Source organism: Xiphophorus maculatus, chromosome 6 (assembly GCF_002775205.1).
Source record: "Xiphophorus maculatus strain JP 163 A chromosome 6, X_maculatus-5.0-male, whole genome shotgun sequence".
Lineage (NCBI taxonomy): Eukaryota > Metazoa > Chordata > Actinopteri > Cyprinodontiformes > Poeciliidae > Xiphophorus > Xiphophorus maculatus.
In genome coordinates this window covers 19,897,490-19,917,923 of record NC_036448.1, presented here as the reverse complement: position 1 = coordinate 19,917,923, position 20,434 = coordinate 19,897,490, and the positions used below count along the sequence as shown (strand labels likewise).

At 36.8% G+C, this 20,434-nt stretch overlaps 1 protein-coding gene across 1 annotated transcript in view; it reads left to right on the top strand.

The window, feature by feature from the left end:
* Positions 1–20,434, top strand: part of b4galt2 (beta-1,4-galactosyltransferase 2) — a 158,748-nt gene that overhangs the window by 23,210 nt on the left and 115,104 nt on the right. Inside the window, exon 2 of the mRNA XM_023335623.1 lies at positions 2,882–3,690. Within this exon, the coding sequence (XP_023191391.1) occupies positions 3,345–3,690 (346 nt within the window). The 5' untranslated portion in view covers positions 2,882–3,344. The remainder of the gene's footprint in view (positions 1–2,881; positions 3,691–20,434) is intronic.

Genomic DNA, 20,434 nt, shown 5'->3' with positions numbered 1-20,434 from the left:
GAATGTGAGGTGGGGCCATGACCTTATTAAGCCAGAGCTATTGGTGTATAAACGGAGGGGATTCAAGTGGTATGCACACTTTTATAGCACTGTATGTTTTATAAATTATGATTTTCACAAGTAAAAAAGAAAAGAAATATTGGCTGCTGTAAGTTTTTGCATTGGATTAAAGTGTTTCTGACATACTTGGCATTCTATCATTTAATGCATTAAAGTCTAATGTAAAAGTTACGTGTTGACATTGGAGTTAATACAATTAGTGATTATGCATTTTGCCAAGATGGCATGTATTTCGATTTAATTTTAGATTACATTGATTTAATTAGAATGTTTACACAAAACAAAAAAAAACTCTGCAAAGAAAGCTTACAAAGGTCTATTATTCTCTATGAATTCAAGACTTTTCCAGAGGTTGTCTGTAATGTTCAGCTGTGCAGAAAATCAGAGCTGACATATTCTTTAGATTTCATTCCTTTTCACAGTACTGCTATTAGCATAAAAATATTGTGAGCTTATAGAAGTTCTTGTGGTTTTCATCATGAAATCTGATGTCATTCTGGGTTTTTATCTTCCTCGTCTTTTCCTCTCATTTATTGGAAAAGCTATAACCCTTCAGTAATTCGCTCCTGGGAATGCACTAAGAGCGTCCTCCTCCTCTCCTTTCCTCATATGTTCATTGCTTTGTGTATTCCCACTTGCAGTCTCATTTTATCATAAATGCTTTTTAAACCACTTGACTGGAAAATTGACTTGGCATGTCAATTTGGCTGAACTGCCCCAGTCAAGGCTCTCGGTTCGTTTGCGTCTGTAAATGCTTTTGTTATCGATTGTGTATTTTCCCCCCCTTTTTATTCCTTGAAATACACGTATGTACTCGTTCTTCTGCTGGGAGAAAAATTCTACATTTATTTCATCGCTATTCAACCAGGCATTGCCAACACGAACAAGGTCACTGAATACTGAAAGTGCCAGTGTAAGATTGATTATGTTTAGTTCGATTTTATGCTGCTAATAATACAAGGAGTCTCTGTACTGAGTCAGAAAACACCTCTAAAATTAATAACATTTCACCTGCACTGGGTTAAGGAAGCAAAAGAGGATGACTATTTAAATGGTAACAGGAAAATGATATTGACCTTTAAATTGCAATGCTTTGTATTTAAAGGATTTGCCCTTTACAGATCGTTTCTTTCTGCTTTTTTTTTTTTGCCACATTTTTAAGATTATCAAGTAAAATGTTAATATTAAAGATGAGCTGAGAAATTAGGAAATGGGGCAAAAAGCTACTCAAAACAAACCTAATGACTGCTTGCGCCACCTCTGGTGGTAACAGCTGCCATCAAGCAGCTGGTAGTGCTGCTGCTGCTGCTGCCTTGCAGAAAAAAAGACCCTGGGTTTGAGTCCCGACTTGGGGTCTTTTTGCATGTTCTCCCTGTGCTCTCTGGCTTCCTGCCACATTCCAAACACATAAGCTGGGTTATGGTCTCTCTAAATTGTCTTCAAATGTGAGTGTGTTTGCATGGTTGTTTGTCCTGTGTCTCTCTACGTTGCCCTGCAATGGACTGGCGATCTGTCCAGGCTGACCCTCACTTTTCTCTCAATGACCACTGGAGATAGACACCAGTCCTCCTGCGATCCTGCAAGGATAAGTGGATATAGCCGATGGCTGGATGGAGTCTGGATATGACTGTATGGCCCACTTTCCCTTGCAGAATGAATTTAATTCAGACAGTATTCCAGCATGAACAGGCTGTTCAAGACACAGTATATCAATCAGATTTAAGTTCAGACATTGACATGCCACTCCAGAGAAAAACTTAATTTTGCTTTCTTTCAGCCACTGTATCATTGTCTTGTGTAACCTAATTGCTCTTGAGCTTAAGGTCATTAAGTGTTGACCAGACATTGTCCGCAATGAGATTTTACTAGTAAAAAGAATGTGTAGTTCCATCAATGAAGGCAACTTATTGAGGTCCTAAAGAGGTAAAGCAGACCCAGGGCATAACACTTTCTCCAAGAATGTTAGACATTTAGTATGATGATCTTTTTTCTCAAGTGCAGTGTTGGCTTTGTGCCTGAAGTAACTGTATTCCATACAGTCTCAATTTTCTGATGCCACTGAGCAGAGTATATTTCCTAAGTCTTGGGGATAAATAATCTAGATGTTTTCTTTTTGGCAAATGTTTTGTTTTTAGTCAGCAGTGGTATTCTCCTGGGAACTCTGCAATTGATGTAATTTTTGTTCAGTCTCATTTTTATGTGAATCCAAGGCCTGCAGTGCTTTAGATATTGTTCTGGGTTCTTTTGTGACCTCCTGGATGAGTAGCTTATTCTCTGTTAGAATAATTTTGGCAGGCTTTCTACTCCTGGGAAGGTTCACCACTGTTTCATGTTTTCTTAATTTGTGGATAATGACTGTGGTTTGCTGGAGTTCTAATTTCTAAGAAATTGCTTGTTTCCAGGCTGACATTTTTCAGTGACTTTGCTTCTAATTTTTTTCTTTTTTCTTCTTTTTAAATTCTTTAAATTTAAAGAATTTAAATTTCTTTACATTGGTGTGTGTCGTGTTGCTTTTAGAAATCTGTTACATTAAGTGGATTCTTGATTCTACGGGTCAGACAGAAATCAGCTCGGGTGTGGTTAATGAAATTAATCAAATGGAAAATCTGGTTTTTCATATATTTTCATATTGGAAAATCCTTTCTTAATAATATAAAAGGAAATTTGAAAACTAAAGTTTGTATTGCCTCGGGTTTCTTTGGTCTGATATTAAAATGTGTTTGATCTGAAATATTTAAAAGTAAAAGCAGACAAAACCTTTTAGAGGACTTTTTTGACCATTGACATGGTTTCCTCACTGTTTGTTTCTTTCCCTCTTCAGGTTTGTGACTACCTTCTTGGTGCCATGAGAGAAAAAGCCTTTCCAATGGACATATCAGCAGATACTCTTCACCAATGAACATTTGTGCCATCAATCCATTCACCAATCATTTGGAAATCATCAACATAAGAAACATATCTTTGACTTCTTGAACTGTGTTAAAGATGGAGAACCTCGATGCTTGTGCTGCCACTTGGCACATCTACATGTCAGGATAAATGGATTTTCAGAGAAGAATCTTTGACCTTCAGAACGTCTTCTGCAAAATATGTTAGTGAAAATGACAGACCCAAAGTTTATGCTGAAGTCAGTGAACTGAGTATCAACAATCCACATGAGCTCATAAGTGATTTAGCAGCAGCTGATATCACCTGCAGAAACAACAGAATGATGGCACTCATATAGCCGCGCCACGCCAGCGTTGCCGTGGCTGGTCGTCACAGGACGGCCACTTCTGTCTGCCATGACCCGGCTGATGTTGGGCCGGACTCTGGAGCGCATCTGCAAAGGCGTCCTGCTGCTCTGCCTGCTCCACTTCCTCATCATGATGATCCTGTACTTCGACGTCTACTCACAGCGGTTTGACCTTTTCAGCCGCTTCAACAACGGCAGAAACGGGTCCAGGATTAACGGGAGCGGAACGGGCAGCGGACATCATTATTACTACTACAACCTTTCGAGACCAAATGCGACATCAGCCACCTACCTGGCTGCTGTTGAACAGCTGATCCCGAGCTTGCAGCCTGAGAACAATCAGACACCTTCTCCCAAACCGCTGCCACCATGTCCGGAGAATCCACCAGGCCTAGGTGAGTAACAACGTTCTACATTTCCATTCCATCTCTGCTGAATTTCTTGTGGTGCTTGATGTGGGTTCTGTGCTCTGATTACTTCTGTAGATTCATTTGCTTTGTGGCACAATATATGACAAAGGTTTAAATGAAGCATGCTGCTCAGGATTGTGATTATCTTTGCTGGTCATGCATCTTTATCTAGCACACTTGTTCCCTCCACTTAGCTTTCAATGAAAAAGCTATAATGAAATTGAATTTTGGGTCCTCATTATCAGTAAGTTACAGTCACCCAAAGTGCAAGAAAAGTCTTGAAATATTCCACATATTTCGGTGTATAATGAATCATGAGTTTCACTTTCTAAACTGAGTGGGAGAAGATATGAAACTTTACTCAGGTTTTTGGAGCTGTACTCCAATATGTGCTTGAAATATTTCACACACTGTTTCATATACTGTGTGAGGAGGAAAGCCAAGACTTCACATCATTCTGAACACACAATTTACACTCTATAACAAGGTTGTAGCACCATTATGCAATGGGGATCTTTATATATTTATATTTTTTTTATTTAGCAGGAACAGGGAATCTAGCCATGGTCGATAGGTAAATGGATGAGGGGGAAAAAAGATAAATCCTATAATGACTTCAAAAACCTTGGGACAGGAGCAGAGACTCACCTTTCATTCGGACAATGACCAGAAATATTTAGTTAGATCTACATTAATGTTCGCAGATGCTTTCCATTCAGGAAATTCCAGTAAATTTAAGCAACAGTTTTAGTTGTACAACTTGTACAAAACTATTTGTATTTCCATCCTCTTGAAAATTATGTTTTTCTATTTGTTGGTCTATCACCTAAAATCCTGGCAAAATACACAACAATTTGTGGTTGTGATGCTACAAAATGAAAGTGAAAAAGTATGAATAGTTGTGCAAGGCAAAGTACAAGCTCTGTCCATATGTTTGATTGAATCTTACAGTGTTAAGAAGGATTTTTTTTTACAACTTTTTCATATTTGCTGATTTGTTTAGTAGTTCAGTTTTCAGGCTTTTTGCTCTTAACTAGATTTACTGCAGGACCTGCACTGTTAATAGGGGAGGATGTGCACATCATTGATTGCAGTAATAAACAAACTGATAAAACCTGGATCAAATGTGATTAACTTCCAAACTTAAGATTAAAAAGATTATATTATGTCTAAAAAAAAAAAAAAAAAAAAAAAGCTTATCTCTCAGTTATTCCATTTAGGGCAAAAATAACAAATGGAGTATTTTTTTTCTAGGTCAGGCTACAACATTAAATGGTTTTACCAGGTTTTACTCACAGTGGAGCTATTAGATGAGATTCATGAAGTCAGACCTAAAGTCTGTAGAAATATAAATAGCAGCACAAGCAAGCACCAGCTTTAACATTTCTCTTCAGTGCTTTCTTTTCCTTGCATGCAACTTATAGGTGAATTACTTAAAATGTTCAATGCAAATTGGAATCAAGCTGCAAGTATCTCAGGTGTATTAGCACTGAGTATAAAGTTTGCTGTAGATTTATTCGATTAGAATGGTTTCTATAACTTATGACTGTCTTCAACAAATCATAAAAATATGCATTGAAGTCAGAGGAACACACAGTGAATTCACCTTATTCAAGCATGAATTTTTAGAGAGTTCAAGTTAAATATTTACATACAGTCTATTAACATACATTCTTATTTCCTGTTTATCTAACATTAAATACATTAAATTAAACTCCTATTTTAGGACAGTTATGAGCAATAAAATAATTTGTTTAGCTTTAAATTCAGAAATGTACATGCATTTCCATAATATTTGGTTGAATTATTTTTTCAAGTATATGACTTGGATTAAATGATTTGGGCATCTTTTTTCAAAAGATGGGGGTCAGGGGACTCCTTACAGGGATGCCATCTCACCATTGCCTTCCTATGCACAAATTCAAAGTTTTTTTGAGCACAACTGCCCATAGGACCCATATGAAATGCTACCACTGTTTCCATCACATATTTTTAATCAAAATCAGAAACATGCCTGCGTATCTTTAGGTTTCCTAGTTTGAATGTAGTTTTGCCTGCTTAATAACTGACTGTATAGTTTGCTCTGCTTGTGCATCAGTAACAAACTCAAAACATTGATCCGTGGATGATGGAGAGGTTCCTTATCTACTCACTCTCACTTTGTCCCTGATTATTGATTTCTCTGGAGGTTGCTTTCCTTTGCTGTACTGTTGTCAATGACTGTGAACAGTGGGGCTTATGATTTTTCTCTAATTCTGTCATGGCTACTTTCATCTACTCCTGAAACACTTGATTGATTTTATTTTCTTGATTAGTGCATTTAAATTATGCAATTAATTTTATGCAGCTATTAAAGGTGTTCATGCAGGTTAAAGTATCTGTATTTTTCATATGGAAGTCTAGAAATGTGAGTGAAAAACTAATTGGTTTACTTTGTTTAAATGAGGATAGACAAACTTACTTTTAAGATTTATAATTTCACAAAATATAGAATTTTAAAGTGTTGGATAGTTGTCATAAAATATTAATGTGGGTTTTGAAGTCAGTGGTGCTGAGGAATAACAACTCTTTTCTTAAGTATTTTGTTGTGGGAAATGTCTTGTCCTGCAAAGGGAAGGTTTATTCTTCCAACTCATCTACTGACTTGCTACTGTGTGATTAGTAATGCAAACCTGAGTATTTATTGAGTTTTGTAAAGTGTTCATTTTGTTCTTTTGTCTCCTGCTTTATTTCACATTTAGCAGCACTTTGCTGATAGAAGACAAACATTTTTCATCCAACTCCCACCTGTTCTCTCTCTAAATGAGCTTTGTATACTTAATCCCTCACAATCATATTGTTGCAGCATCAATGTTTTCCGATTTTCTTACTGATCATTGCTTTCCTCATTTGCTAATGAGGCCCATATCGTGATCTGGGACAGGTATTAAGAGATAAAGCTGTCATGTTGATTTGTCTGAAGACTGGGCTTTGCTGATACCATTATTTGGCTTTGAATTGGCCGAGTCACTGAGTCTGGGTACGGCATTCATGCAGGGCACAGGTGTACTCTTGTAGCTTATCTCTGGCCTTTCTCGATGATGGAGTGGCTGCCTCGGGGATGTAATGAGCAGGGAGGCAGAGAGAGACTGAGAGAGTCTGTTTTTCAGTCACAGGTGCAGAGAAGGAGAGAAGAGATCTAATGGATGGAGGTATGATGGTCGGGTACGAAGCAGGCAGAGAGTTGGAATGTGCTGAAGGAAAGAACAGCAGGTGGAGAGGTGAGGGGGACTGAGTGGTAAAAAATGGAGAACTCGAATCAAGACACACAAACGCACTGTGCTAAAGGGAGAAAGAGAGAGAGGGGAAGAAATAAACAAACAAGCCCTTGGCTGTCCCACAACACCAGCTGACAGGTGCTGTCTGTGTGAGTGGCTAGTATCCACATTTTATATCCTGACTGCATGTGTCTCTCTGTGTGTGTTCACTTGTTTGTGTCTAAATGTGAGTATGACTTTTGGATGTTCAAATTAATCATTTGTAACTTAAGAAAATTCTGTTAGCGATCAAAAACTTTTTTGTTTTTAGTGAAAAACTTCAAAACATTTTTGTTGTTGTTAAAATCACCTACTATGCATCTGTCTTGTAATTGCTGAATGTTTGCACCAAACCCATCTGAATCTGACATTTTCAGTTGGATTGGCAGCAGGTTCTAGTGATGCCAGTTGGACAGCAACCAACAAACCTGTAGTAACATTGCAGAATATTGGCCATTAAGTCTTTAAATAATAATAATATTAATCCATTTTTTTCCTGGGGTTTCACTTACTCTCTAATCAACATGAGTAAATACAATCACAGGGGGTTTTCAGACATGATGTGGTTAGAGAACACAAGTAACTATTAATTAGTCAAAGCCTTGTAAGTTTAGGATTATTGATTTGATTTTAAATAAAATGTGATTGATTCAGTTAGTGGACCTCAATATGCTCGAAAAACACATAAGTATCCATTTCTCTCATTTATAATTATACACATACTCCAGGTTCTAGATTCTCTAGGCTACATTTCCTCCTTAGAAGTCGAGTCTTGTTTTATTCATACTGAAGTAATTTGACTGAAATGGCATTCCTGCTGCAACCATGATATTATGCGAGTGAGCCCTGTGAAGGAATCATGAGGAGGTAAAAAAATAATAAAATAAAAATCTGTACCATTTTAAAGCCAGTTTGATTCCAAATAGGTGCTTCAGTTTTCATCTTCCTACTGTTCAGCTGCTTTGTGGCACAGCATGTTTTATAATATGTCTACTACATTTTTAATGAAAGGGTAACTAAGATCATCCAGCTTTAGAATAAGTTCCCTCTGGTATCCTAAAGTTATTTTAGGCACCATGTTTATTTCATAAAAAAGTTAAGCTTTTGGAGGGATCTTCAGTGCTCAAAAAAAAATAATTGTACACAGCAAATCCAGCAGGCCCAAATTAACTCTGTCAGATTTGATTTCAACACTTTTAAAGTGTCTACATGGGTCCACACCAGAAAGTGTTAATTCTGGTGTGGAATTAACACACCAGCTTTGGAGAGTTGGTACCTTAACTCTAATTAAGTGTCAAATATCAAATTTGCTGGAGTTAATAATTTAACACTTACTAACACTTATTCAGTGTTAGATCTTGCCGGATATTACAGTGCATAACAGACCAATCTGATATTCAGATCCATCACTTCTTACCCGGTTTATGTTTCTGTTGATAAGAGACTGGGCCTCTCTCTCCCGAAGAGCTGTCCACTCACTAACACAGATTGTCTTGGGGTTTTTGGGCTGTTGGTGAAGTTTGGCTGGGGACATCACCGTGCTCCTCTACTGCATTGGACAGTCTTCAGTCTCCGAGTACGATAGCCAGTGTTGGTCTCTGGATCATAACAAACAAAAAACATAACAATGAAAAATGCTACAAAGGAATACATTTTTACTACAACTCTAACAACAAGCCTCAATTACACAAGTGTAATTGAGGCTTGAGGTTTCAGAGATATTAAAACTTGCATAATAATTTTTGGAGCTTGAATCTTCGAAGAATCCATGGAGGACTCTGCTTCTGCATAAAGTCTACTAACACCAAAACATTTAATACTTTTGAATTTGCTGTGTATATGCAGAATGATACTAATATTTGGCTGTTACAGATCTACAACTTGTAGACTCTGATATTTACTTACCTCAACATCCTGGAATCTTGGACTAATTGACCTTACCAAGCTCCGCCCACAACCGACCCACGTGATCGCAAGTCTCACAAGCAAAGCCTGGCGGCGCGTTGTTTCTATGTAAACATGACTGATTAGTGCATCATTTCTACCGGATTTTCACAATATATCAGCTACTAAATGGACAGAGGAGCTAACAAGTTCATGTCATCATCTGGGAGGAGGTTACTGGTTTCTCAGTCACAAACTGGTTGCAAACCTGAGGCCAGCAGGTGTCAGTCAGTTATGGTAGATCTGAAATTTGGTTTGATGACGTCAATATGAGAAACTACAGACTGATAGGAGGAACCAAAGAGCTCTGTAAAGGTAAAGGCAAATCTTCTGAAGTTGGGATATAATTAATTTAATTTCACATAATTACCTCGATAGAAGCCATTTGTTTGTTAAAATTTTATGAAATATATTTGTTCTATTTGATGTTTGTTGTGAATGACGTAAACTCACAAACGAGCGGCTGTAATGCGCCACAGCAAAGGTAAACAAAGGTAAAATAACCCGAACAGGTGATCAACTCAAAACCACTCCTACCTTTTTACTCTCTCTCTTTGTAGTTTAAGCACACCTGTTACCCTGGCAACCGCCTGCTCCCCGCAAGACGAGCAAAGATTACGTTAAAAACACAACATTCAGTCCGTTACGATATCAAGTTTCCAGGCTTGATATTTATTTCTCGATTATTAATCAGCGCTTCCCTGAACACAACGATGGTTGATTGACTAGCTGTACTTGGTGCTAGCGTGGCTAACACGAGTAACAGTTTAGTCCAAAGCCTTTTCTGCTAAAATAAAATCTTTAGTGTATGTCAGATACAGACACATTGCATATTGATCTGTTTAGCTAACGTAAAACTTTGTAGCAGACAGGCTTCAAGGTGTAGCAGTTGTATCAGTTCTGCCATTATGCTGTACTTAGCTAACGGGAAGCTAACGGTGTGTTTGTGAGACAGCCACGCACGTGACCATGTAGAATTAGCATCAGCCAATGAAAAGCGGCTCCTCTGGTAAGGTCCATGGGAAGCTGATCTCTTTTCTGATTAATTCAGCTCATAATTTTAATTTTAATTAAATTTTACTTTTAATTATAACTCCTTGTTTTGGCTGGTGTAGCTCTCTGTGTAACCACTCATGCTTGAATCTGTATTTCTCTCGAAGGGCAACGCATCTACATTTTCATTTGATGAAATGTGACTCTTTACAAGCTTAGTCCAAATTATAGATGCAGTTTAAAAGTCTTTAAAAGTATGGGGATTGTATTTCCATCTATGTTCTAGGAGAGAGTTGAACATACTTGCCAGCAATCACTGTCATTAAGTTTCCTCATCTTTTGCTTTGAACATTTGGCGAGGAAATAACATCAGTTCAGTGACAGAGGAAAACAAGCTAGTTTACCTCACTTGTTTCAATCAAGCCAATAAAGAAGTCCTTTTTCTTCACAAACACATTGCTATGCACTCCCACGCAACAAGGAAGCTGACGCAGCCGTGGGCACGAAGGCGAGGGCTCCTGACAATTTAATGGCTGCTATAACTTCATTAAAATGGCTCCGTTCTATTCCTTAATGCCATTCGCCTCTTTCCACAGGACGGTTCTGCTGCGTTTGTGACTTTTATCCGCACGAGGAGGGATAATTAAGCCAATTGTACTTTTTTTAGTCATTCAATTGTTCCTTTATAATCAGGCTAAGTGCGCATTTGAGAATCGACCTCAATTTTTCTGAAAATATCTTTGACTACTTCCACCTATCCTAATTTAAAACAAAGAAGACATTAAAGAAAAACTATGTTGTGATCTTGGCCAGGTGTTACCCACTATCCTTTATACCATAAGCTGTGACAGACCTCTTTCAAGAAGTGAAAGCAGATAATCTGGGTCTACCACTATATGACAACAACTTTCTCACCTCTTCAGGTAAATGCTAAACATATCATATTTGAAAAGTTTATAGTTTTTGTAAACCTCTTTCCACAAAATAATTTTCCCCTTAGACCATTAGACTATTTTTCTTTGTGGATAATGGCTGTTCCAAAGCTGCAAACATGTTTTAGTAACCTGTTCCAGAGTGATAGATAGACACTGACTTTGTTTCAGATCGGGGCACAGAGTGTTGCTTTTGACATCGTTTAACTTACTTTAAGTTGTGTTTTACTTAAGTGATGTTGTGATTCTACAAGTTTTTCAGTAATCAACTTTGAATGTGGCTGGTGGAATTTTCTTTTTTAAATTTAACTTGATTTAAGGTTGGTGATTCTTATTTTGCATAGAGTCAGGTTGGACTGGAAGCCTTTTTTTCCCACCTAATAGATAAAATCATTTGAAATCTTCATTTTGTTCTTAGGCTCTCTTTGTCCAATATCATACTTTGATTGATTATCTGGCGCATTAATGTTTGACAAACAAACAGAAAAAAATAAGTATATGGCAAATACTTTTTGTTGCAAAGTGTTGCCACCCTGAATGCAGTACATGCCTGTGTGTGCACTCACATTGTGTTGTAGTGCTGATGTGATATTAAAATGCATCTCCTCATTTTTGGTTCTCGTGGTTCAGAGTGACGATTAAAGTGCATGCTCTAACAAGCAGGCATTCTAAATGATAAATGACAAACCGTGCTTCTTGCATGCTGCTGTCATCATGCAAAACACTCTGTTATTCTCTCAACACGCAAACACAGTCACCACTAACAATGTCTCTGAGTATATTTTTCTGTTAACTTGCCTCAATTTAGTTTTTTTCCCTCAGATCTTTGCTTCTTTCATTCTCACTTCATAGAAGCTTAGCAATAAAAGAATAAAACGATTTCTTACAGGACATGTACAACTTTTCTGTTTAAAACGGAAAACAATCATGAAAACAATTACAAACCAACAACTTACTTCCATTTATTTATATTAGTTTTAGGATTGTTTTTAAAATTATTTTCTTGAAATATATTGAAACAAAAATTAAAGCCAAAAAGCAACTAGTTGCTCTGCTGTCACTTGCAATAAGCAACACTGGTAAAATTAGGATTTAGGATAAAACTTAAGGTCAAACATAGCCATTATATACTGTCAGCATAGATGTTAACTGTTTTCTGCTTCAAGGCAATGGTAACGCACCCAATGTGAGATCAAGATATTCAGCTTACCATTTAGCCAGTATAGCTAAGATAGCTAAAAATTGTTTCTCTTTTAAATAAACTGACAAGAAACACAAAAAACATTCACAAGGACATGGGTCCTTTTTGTTATGTAACAAGTTCACAACGCAGTAAATTACCCCTCAATGCAAACTCTACAAAACATTCTGTGCCATGTTAGAATATTTACAGACACTCTCTCTGGTGTAATGTACAGCTCATCAGATTTTTCACAAACCAAGAAAAATGTCTTTCCAAAACATCTTCAAAATGTCCTTAATGGAACATTGATTTAGCCATAACAACCTCTTATTCTAATAACGGTATTTTTGTGACCTCAAAAGAGATATGATCAAAAGAGGTAAGCGGTTCCATACTTGTCAGTAGTTTAATGTACTCAATTTGACAAGTTTTTAAAAAATTAATTGAAAAAAGATTACGCGTCAACAGAATGGTTATATGTTTGAAACTTTGAACATGACATAGTTTCATTCAGAAAGGGGAGAAATATACTTTAGATAAAGTTGTATAGGTTATGATATAGATTATGGAATTCATTCATTTGAAAATTATTTTCCATAATTAGATCTGTGATGCTGCTCATATGTTGTTACATTTAATGTTATTTTTAAGTCATATGGCTTAAGTGAATGTGGTTGCAGTTATGAAAGAACTGCCTCCTTTCCTTTTTGGCAGTCTTGTGAACATTGATTTCAAATGCAATGTAATAAAATGTTTTATACCCGTGACCACCACTGACTAATAAATGGGGTAGCGAGTAAGATATAAAGCAAATGGATGTTTACTTGTGAGTTATTGGCCTTTCTCCAAGGTGCATTTTGCTCTTTTGTTTTTTCTCTAGGCATTTGCTAATTTAAACATTGATAAATTTCACTGTTTTTTGTGGCTATCAAAAAACAATGAAAGCTACTGATATTAAATCATTAGCTTGGATTTAACATCTCAGCTACTAAACTTTTTCCCTTTAGCACTTTAGTAACTAAAGTGATTGCTAATAGAAAGTAGATTTAATCTCCTTTCCTGCAACTCAGTGCTGTCTGCTTTTTGCTTTTGGTTCTAGAATCCTGAACCACGTTTCTTGAAGGTGGCGGTGGAACATGAATGTATTTTATTAGATATTAACAGCAGATGATTGTGTTCAGTTCAACAAAGGGAAATAACAAAACTCATTTGTCAAACAACAGCTGTAGCACCCATTAAGCCATGAAATCAGTGCACGCATTTCTGAACATATTGGATCGTCATCTTCCCTTTCTTGTTTTGTCATTTCTTTTCTATATTGTCATTTGGAAAGTCTGACATTATGATAGATTGAAAACAAAACAAATAAATGAAGCCCAGGTTTTATCTTTCAAGAATAAAAACAGTTGTCTTTATCCAAGATTCATGAAAAACTAAATTTTACCACGTCATTTTACAGTACATGTAAAATGTTTGTTTTTACTTATGGTTGATTATCTCTGCCATTGGTGAAAAAAGCTACTGCAGAAACATATTTGCTGAAACTTGCAGATTAACCTTGTTTATCAAGCATAATATAAAACACAATGCCAGAACATCATCAAGGGAGACTCAACAAACTGAGAGTTTATAGCTTTGAGTGCAGATCATGTTCTGTACATCATATCATAGCGGTGAAACCTCTGGGCTCATTTGCAGTTTGGCGGGTAGAGGCTTATACTAACCACTCTGCAAGGTTAGCTTTTACAGAATCTAAGAAGGTTGAACTCAGCAATTTTTTTTGTGATCAGTGCTCTGAAAAGAGCATTCAGTCATAATGCTCTGTGCATATATTCATAACCATGCAGACAGATGCAGCTGTGCTAAGATGCCACTTTGCAATGTAAATCTCCCACAGCAACAACTGGGGACTACCAGTGCATGTTTTAATCGAGAAATAATTTCTGAGGTAAGACTGCATTGACACTGTTATGTAGGTATGAACTTTATCTTATTGTTTATCAATGTTTCCATCCATAGGTCTATCGCTTAAAAGAAATTAGTAATGAAGAAGTATTTAAATAGCTGATGTTTTCGTAGCTTTGCATATTACCAGCAGAATATTATTTGGCCGATAGTTAAATTATTTTTCAAGAGAGTTGTTAAGGAGATGCCTTTTATCTCACTGCTGATGTAGATTTATCTAATTAGGCCACTAATCAGGGATCACTGGTATCAGGTAAACAAACGCTTAGTAACTTCATTGAAATTAGATGCAGACATCAAACAAATTAAGGTAAACAAAGACTTTGGCTCATTATTATGTTTAATATTAATCCTGAAGCAATTGCACTTTCTAAGCCAAATGAAGTGCATTAAATCTTTCCTTATTCCCTTCATTGATTACTGCACTTGCAAAGTGTATACAACATTAATCCACAACCGTCACATAATGACTAAATTGGGTTGAGACTACCTTAATGGGAACCACACAGAAGTTGATTGCATTTAAGTTTCATTTCCCATTGGTCAAAAGTGTAGTAAATCTGTCAGACAGAAAGAGGGAGTAAAAGAGGTGCAAATGTTTTAAAATATATCCGGGACAATTAAAATTTTACATCAATCAATAAATTATTCAATTATTTTACATTTAACCTTGTGTGCAATTGTGTGCCCCAAAGTGTTTGAAAGATCAAGATTTAGGCAAATAAAAGCCTAAGAAAACAAGTAAAGAAAACAAACATATTATACAAATCAGACTAAACACCATCAGTTACCACTTGTCACCAAGGAAGGACTGAAGATTGATGTAAAAGTGTTCATATAGCTGCAATAATAAATGGAATGCCCTAGTCAAATTTCAAAACCTATTTCAAATTGATGGTCTGTAGCAATACTTGTAAACTGATATTCACAGATGTTCTCTACCCAAGTACCCAACTAATCTTGAGCTGTTTTAGAAAGACAAAAGAGCAAGAAGTTTATATTTGCTATAAATGTGTAAACTTGGTAAAGACATACTAATTATGCAGTTAGGGGGCCAAAATCCAAATAAAGTACATTTGTAGCTGTCCTGTGAGAAAATCTGACAATATGAAAACATTCAAGGGGTATGAATACTTTGTCAAGACACTGCATGTAGCATGAATGTGGAATTACTGTGTACTGTATTAATTAATGATCTGTATACAGTAGGTTTTCTTGGGTTTGTTGCATTCCTGTGTTGAAAACAAACTGCTTTGTTTTGACACACTGTGATTTTCTATTTTCCTTTTGCACATCAGGCTTGTCTTGTCCATAATACACAACCATGCTACGTCCCACTCCATTATGTGAGAGTGTGAACCCTCAGCACATGAATAGTTAAGACGATGGCAAGCCCGGCAATGCAACAAATTACCATCACAATTTAATTATGCATGCCACAAGACAGAAGCGTGTGCAGATGGTTGCGGTTGTGGTGGAACACCATGCCTAACGGATTATCATAGTGAGAGATTTGATGTGGTTTAGTTAAAAGGATTATTACTAGTTATATTGCACTGTGGATCACAAATAGTGGGCTTGATATCTTTGGAAATTGAATGAAAGGGATGAGCTCCTGCTGCTACACAATCAGAGGAAATTGGTCTGACAAATTCACATGGCAATAGTGTGTAGTGTCATTCTGCTTGCTCTATTTCTTTCCTGGTGTTCTTTCTTTCCTGGTGTTTTTCTTCCTTGTGTTTTATCTGGTCAAGCAAGCAAAAAATACTCAATTTAGAAGTACTTTTTCATGCAACTTTTAAAAGCTTAACTACCACTGATGAAGAACAATGATGTACTTCTAACTGGATGTGGAAGGGAGGAATTTTATTTAATTTGTGATACATGTTTTCTTCCAGGAAACTCAATAAATTTAATTTGTTTTATGACTTTACATATAATCAAGCCCAAATGCATTTAGCAGAATAAGTCATAAGCAGTATGCTACAACAATGTTTTAAGACCCTGGCACAAGCTCCCTTGTTTAACAAAGTCTATAAAGATTGCAGTCATAAAATAATTGTTTACATGTTTAAATGTTTGTGTGGACTGATAGCTTTAAAGGCAATTAACAACTGAAATATTTAAATATTTTATGAAATTAGCTTTTTATCATGAATTTTAAAATTTACTATTCAGGTCCCAGTTCTGTTTATGGAGATATATAAAGTGTTCTGTTTTTATTTTCTCATAAACGACCGAGGAGAAGTGAATTATTTGCATGTATAAGGCTTTGGATATTCAGCACATGGTCACGTCTTCTTATGAAAATGTCCATGTGTTTAGAGATTTTTCATATTACACAACACAATTGTACCACTAGATACAAACCTTAGCTTCAAGGTTTAAGACCATAAAATAAGATGGAATGAAAGAAAAACATATTTAAAATATGCAGTAGGAAAAACTTTAGCTAGCAATAACATTTCAGTGTGACCACAATAAAAATATTCTGTCTCTACTCTCTCACTCTCGTACTTCCTCTTCTGAGAGGGGAGATGTGCTACCAGCTCTCCATCTAACGGGTTAATTGAGTTTCCTAAATCTGCCGGGATTTACCCTGTCCAGAACTGAAGTAAACTCTGTTTAAGCTGGTTTCGAGAAACGATTCACCTGATTTTTAACGGCCTACATCCAGGTGTCTCACCCTTCTTCCCTCTGTGAATTAGCCAGACTGAGCAGCCTACAGCCAACTAGTTTCACAGAGCACACCTGTTAACGGTCGCTCGTTCTCTATTTTACAACTTGCATTTGTTATTGAACCAGGTAGGTTTTAGTGACTCGGGCGAGTCCCAAGGATGTTGTTTTAAATTTGGGCTACCAGCAACCTATAAAACATTTTCCCCCTCTTCCTCTCCAGAATCAAACATCACAGCTATTTTACAACCATCAAAGAACTTTAAGGTGACTCATTAACTGAATGTCCACAACATCTTTTAGATTTTCTTTATGCTAAATATTTTATTAGTAAGGCATTTTTGCAAGGGTCAGTACAGCTTAATTCAGTAGCAGAAATAATCAAATAAGTAAAATCAATCATCTAGTCTATCTTTCCCTACTGCTGACACTGAAAACTAAAAAAGGAACCTTTGAGAGAGACGGACGGAGCCTGGCGCCTCGAACCCCAGACCTGGCACGACGACGAAGAAGGTGCTGCAGCAGGAGGAAGACGCCGATCGATGAAGGCCAGGATCTCCGCAGGTCTGATGATGAAGAAGGTGTTGCAGCAGGAGGAAGACGCCGATCGATGAAGGCCAGGATCTCCGCAGGTCTGATGATGAAGAAGGTGTTGCAGCAGGAGGAAGACGCCGATCGATGAAGGCCAGGATCTCCGCAGGTCTGATGATGAAGAAGGTGTTGCAGCAGGAGGAAGACGCCGATCGATGAAGGCAGGGATCTCTGTAGGTCTGATGAGCCTCCTCTCCGCATGGATGGTGAGGTCACACAGGACTTGGTGCTGGCAGGAAGGAAGGCACCAGTTCTTCTTCTTTGTCTTTGCCTTTGTCTTCATCTTTGTCTTTGGGGTCTGAACCCAGCCGATGAGAGAAGTGCGATTTGAAGCCACAGGTTGTGGGGCTGACGGGTTGGTCCCCATGGCCGGACAGTCTTCGGCTCCGTGGCCCCGGCTCTTCTTCAGCTGCAGAGTTCTTTGTCCATCTCTTGGCTCGAAGCTGCCCGGAGGTTCCAACGAACGGTTCCTCTTTTGCACTCACCTTTTATAGGGTTTCTTTGGCTAGCACTGTTGCTGGGCTTGTTTCATTGGCTGACTGCTCAGATGATTTCATATCCATCACTGTCTTACAGACATTATGTCCTGATGTCTGTGCTAATGTCTCAGAGTTGCTCAACCTCCTGTCCATTGCCTGCACAACCTTTCACCTACTCTCTAAATAAGGCGTTGATCATCTCTGCTCTCCTGTTAGTTCCTTGCCTTTCACCTTTCACCTACTCTCTACCTCCAACATATCAGTGATGTTTAATTGCAGTTACACCTTTTACACCATTTCAAGTTCAAAGTCAAAATCACATTTATATCACATTTATTTTCTTTAGCTTCTCTGATTTAGCATTCATTTATAATTTTATAACCATAACTTATATCACATTTATTTTCTTCAGCTTCTCTGATTTATCATTAATTTATGATTTTATAACCATAACTTATTAATTATACTTATTATAATCCTAATGTGAGTTATTACAGATGTTTTTCTGAAAAGAAACCAAGAATAATACATGATTCTAATTATTTGATGCCAAAGTTACAGTTACTTGTTTTTCTTGTAACTGTTCCCACAAATGTTCGTGTAAATATTATTACAAGTAAACCAATATTAATATAAGTATTTTACTTTGAATCTTATCAAATTACTCAAAATGTTTTAGATTTCATTCTTTAAAACTTTCATGATTTAAAATAAGAAATACTCTCAGCTATTTTTATAAATCTGCAGGCTGGAAACTTACTTCCTCTTTTTCCAGGAAACCTGCTTTTCCTGTTTAATGACTCTCTCTGACTGACTATGATTTCTTATGATTAGATAGAAAAAAGTAGAATTAAAGCAAAGTTTGCATGAGACAAAAACAACACACACAACCAGATTTATTTTATTGACACTTAAGTCTACTGTTGGGCCTAGATGTCACTTGAGTGATTCATTTTAAAGATAACTTTATTTATTATTACTGTTAAACTAAAATCTCCAGCATGGGGAAGTGGGATGAGCTCGGATTTTCTTGACACCCCCTCCACGAGGTCAGACCTTTCACATGCTGGGAGTCCATCACCCTCCTGCAGTTCGCCGTCCTCATCCCCTGGAAAGAGAAGAGGTTCGTCTGGGATGTGAAGATGCAGATTCTTCATCCTCAGTTGTCACAGAGGGCTCAGTGTAGTCATCAAAACTCCACTTCTCTTGACAATATTTGTCTGAAATGCTTTTGTCCTTCATTTTTTGATAAACTCAGGTATGAGTTAGTCAATATTAGTTTGCTAAAACATAAAACAAGATAGAAATATATGTGCTTACTTATACATTTTTATTTCAATGAGAGGTTTTTCTTTCTATTGCTGGAGTTATGTAATTCATTAACTGAAATTAGAAAGATTTTATGCCACCAAAGAAAAGTTTAAAGGGTCTGAGTACGCATCTCAGAGTTTGACCTGTGCTCAGTTTGTCCTATTGGTGACATGTCAGTCAGAAGATGTCTTGAAGTTTTATTTTTTCTTTTCTTTTATTTACAGAAAATTGAAAATCCACTGATTTTCAATTTTCAGTCAAAGCAGAGAAAATCCCCATTCAAACTAAGGTGGAACTGTCACACACACTTGGAAAAACAGTGATCAGAGCATATGTAATTGCATAATTTAGATGATACAATAGACAAATAAAAAAAAAAGTGAACACATAGTAGGAGACTGAATCGATGTGCTCCATGAATATTTGCGTATAGAGATAAAAGTTGCGAGATAGAATAATTCACATGAAAATTACATGCATTTTTATTGCAAAAAATGACACCCAAACCCTGATCAAGTCTTGGTTATTCCCCCCCTATTAATTCATTAAATACATCAAATTCTCTTCGGGAATAAATCGGGAATATCTTGTAATTCTACCTATTTGGTTTGACTAAAAACTGCACAAATAACTGTGTAGTTATTTGTATAGAATGCATTTTTTGCTGAAATGGACAATGATTGGTGATCACATTTTTGTGAGACACATCAGGGTTTCAATCCAGTTCACAAGGCCACACAGAGATGTCTAAAAGCTAAGTGTGTGAAAAGAAACAAGCACATGCTTTGGGAAAATGGCCAGGCTCCTGGAAAAACCCCCCCAACAAAAACCATTTTTACACAAGTGTGGTGTAGCAGTGCTTTTTTCAGAATGGTGCCATGAAAAGACTGAAACCACTCAATCTGAAAATTGGACATTTTTTATTGGACCTATGACTTTTTAAGATAAACAGCCATGCAAAAAAAAAAAAAAAAAAAAAGCAAGAGTCAGAACATGCAAATAAAAAAAACAATCTTTATTTCTTATACTGTAATTTTTCAGTGTGCTGCAGCTTCCTGCAGCGTGCGTAGCTTTAGGTCCTCATTTTTTCATCATATCAGATCATGATAAACAAGATAATCTATCATATCATTTGGCCCTTCATGTTTCATGTTAGTTGTAAGGAAGACTAAAGACTTTTCAGGTTAATGATTCTTCTCAGAGGAATGGTAGATGGTGGTGAAATAGACAGAGCAAATTAGAATGGCAAATGAAAAGATAAGAAGAGGCTGGAGGAGAGAGACGAGCTGATGATGAGACGATTTAAGATAAATGGAGGAGGAGGGGATGTGAGAAGAAGGCGGAAAAATGAAGGAGAAG